Source organism: Callorhinus ursinus, unplaced genomic scaffold (assembly GCF_003265705.2).
Source record: "Callorhinus ursinus isolate GAN/ISIS: 27379988/994484 unplaced genomic scaffold, GSC_fseal_2.0 scaffold2896, whole genome shotgun sequence".
Lineage (NCBI taxonomy): Eukaryota > Metazoa > Chordata > Mammalia > Carnivora > Otariidae > Callorhinus > Callorhinus ursinus.
This window is the reverse complement of record NW_027399950.1, coordinates 1-1,704: the sequence shown is the minus strand read 5'-3', so window position 1 is coordinate 1,704 and position 1,704 is coordinate 1. Positions and strand designations below refer to the sequence as shown.

At 52.2% G+C, this 1,704-nt stretch overlaps 1 protein-coding gene across 1 annotated transcript; it reads right to left on the bottom strand.

Moving 5' to 3' along the window:
- Nucleotides 1–1,154: 1,154 nt before the first annotated feature.
- LOC112818134 (ubiquitin-like FUBI-ribosomal protein eS30 fusion protein) lies at nucleotides 1,155–1,594 on the bottom strand. The gene has a single exon (XM_025865351.2). The coding sequence runs from the start codon at nucleotides 1,581–1,583 to the stop codon at nucleotides 1,182–1,184; it is 402 nt and encodes a 133-aa protein (XP_025721136.1). The 5' UTR covers nucleotides 1,584–1,594; the 3' UTR covers nucleotides 1,155–1,181.
- Nucleotides 1,595–1,704: the final 110 nt, after the last annotated feature.

Sequence of the window (1,704 nt, the reverse complement as noted above, 5' to 3'; positions counted from 1 at the left end):
TTTCGTATAGAACGCTTGCGTTGTGCTTCCACACCCCCTTTTGCAACTGCTTCGATATATCCTCAGGAGAGGGGTTCGTTTGAAAGACGGTCTCCCTCCGTCATGCTCTTTTCTCGGAGTTAAGGATAGGGCACTCTCCTTATGCCTGCACACGTACACTTCCAATCTCTACTGACTTCATGACCCTGTCCATATGCTAGGCTGAAAGATCCATTGCGCACGGACTTGTTTCTCAGAGATGCGTACAGGGCACGGCAAGTTCCTTGTGCTTCCACCACAACTATTCAAAAGGCTCCCGTCTCCAAGGCAAAGGATGTCAGGTGCAAGACGGTTTCGCAAAAGCGAGGTTGCCTCTTAGAAGGCGGTCTACGGCGCTCTCCTGACGCTTCCACGCCTCCATATGCAAACGCTTCTGGGCTCACCAAAGAATGCGTCAGTAGAAAGCTGCCTTGTACCCCCGACGCGTTTCTCGGAGTTAGGTCCAGGGAACGGTCCCTGTGCGATGACACGCAGCCTTGAGATGGCTCAGCTCTTTTCTATCGTCAGGGAGGACGTTTCTCGGAGTTAGGTCCAGGGAACGGTAGTAAAGCGTACGGCACTTTCATGATGCTTCCACACCCAATTTTGGAAATGATTCTGTCTCCAGGATACCTGAAGATATTAGTGGAGAGTTGCCGTATATGCGGACTTGCTTTTCCCAGGTGAGTACATGGCACTTTTCTTATTCACGCACACACACACACACACACACACACACACACACACACACACACACAGTGTTGAACATGTTTCTGTCTCGTCAGGAAAGAAGGTGTTCATTGAGAGACGTTTTCTCGCCGATGCTTTTGGGTTCTTGCTTTTTTCCCCCCCCCCGGAGAGTGAAGTGTATGCGCTTTTTCTCTAGGCTTCCGTACACACCCTTGAGAAGCCTTCCGTAAGCCAGAAACAAGCCGTGAGTTGAAAGAGGTGTTCCACGCAGACCTCCTTCTCAGAGCGTAGCCTGTCACACTTTTCCTTAGGCCTCCACACGCACTTTAGAGAAACTTCCACAGGAAAGGTGTGAGTTGAAGGACGGGTTTTCTACAGCGGTTTTTCTTGGGGGTAAGTATATATGGCACTTGGCCTTTGGCTTCCACACATACATTGGAAACCGCTTAGAGAGAGCCAGGACTACAATGTCCTTAGGAGTTGGCATGGGGGCCCTTCTTTTTGTCAAATGTGGGCACAACGTTGACAAAGCGCCGGTTGTACTGCATCCGCCGCTTGGCTCGACTTGTCTTCTTCTTCTTTTTCTCCTGTTTGGCCACCTTGGGAGTCTGCCCTCTTACTTTCCCAGCACGGGCCAGAGAGCCATGGACTTTACCTCCAAGCATGCGGCCAGCTACTTCCAGGGTGGTCAGAGCCTCCACTCCACAATGACCTAGGGTAGCCTCATCCTCCAGGGGCGTGCCTGCCAGGAGCACGACTTGATCTTCTGGAGCGATGCCCTCCAGGGAGGCTACGTGAGCCTTGATCTGGGCGACCGTCTCCTGGCCGGTCACCTCGAGGGTGTGTAGCTCCTGGGCGCGGACAAAGAGCTGCATGTCGGCGACTGAACCGGCTCTGAGCCTGAACAGGCTCAGGATTGAGATATAAGACACTCCTCAAAATGCCAGAGGCACTTGAGAAACTGTAAGATTGTCTACTGAACAGAGCGTAGAACAC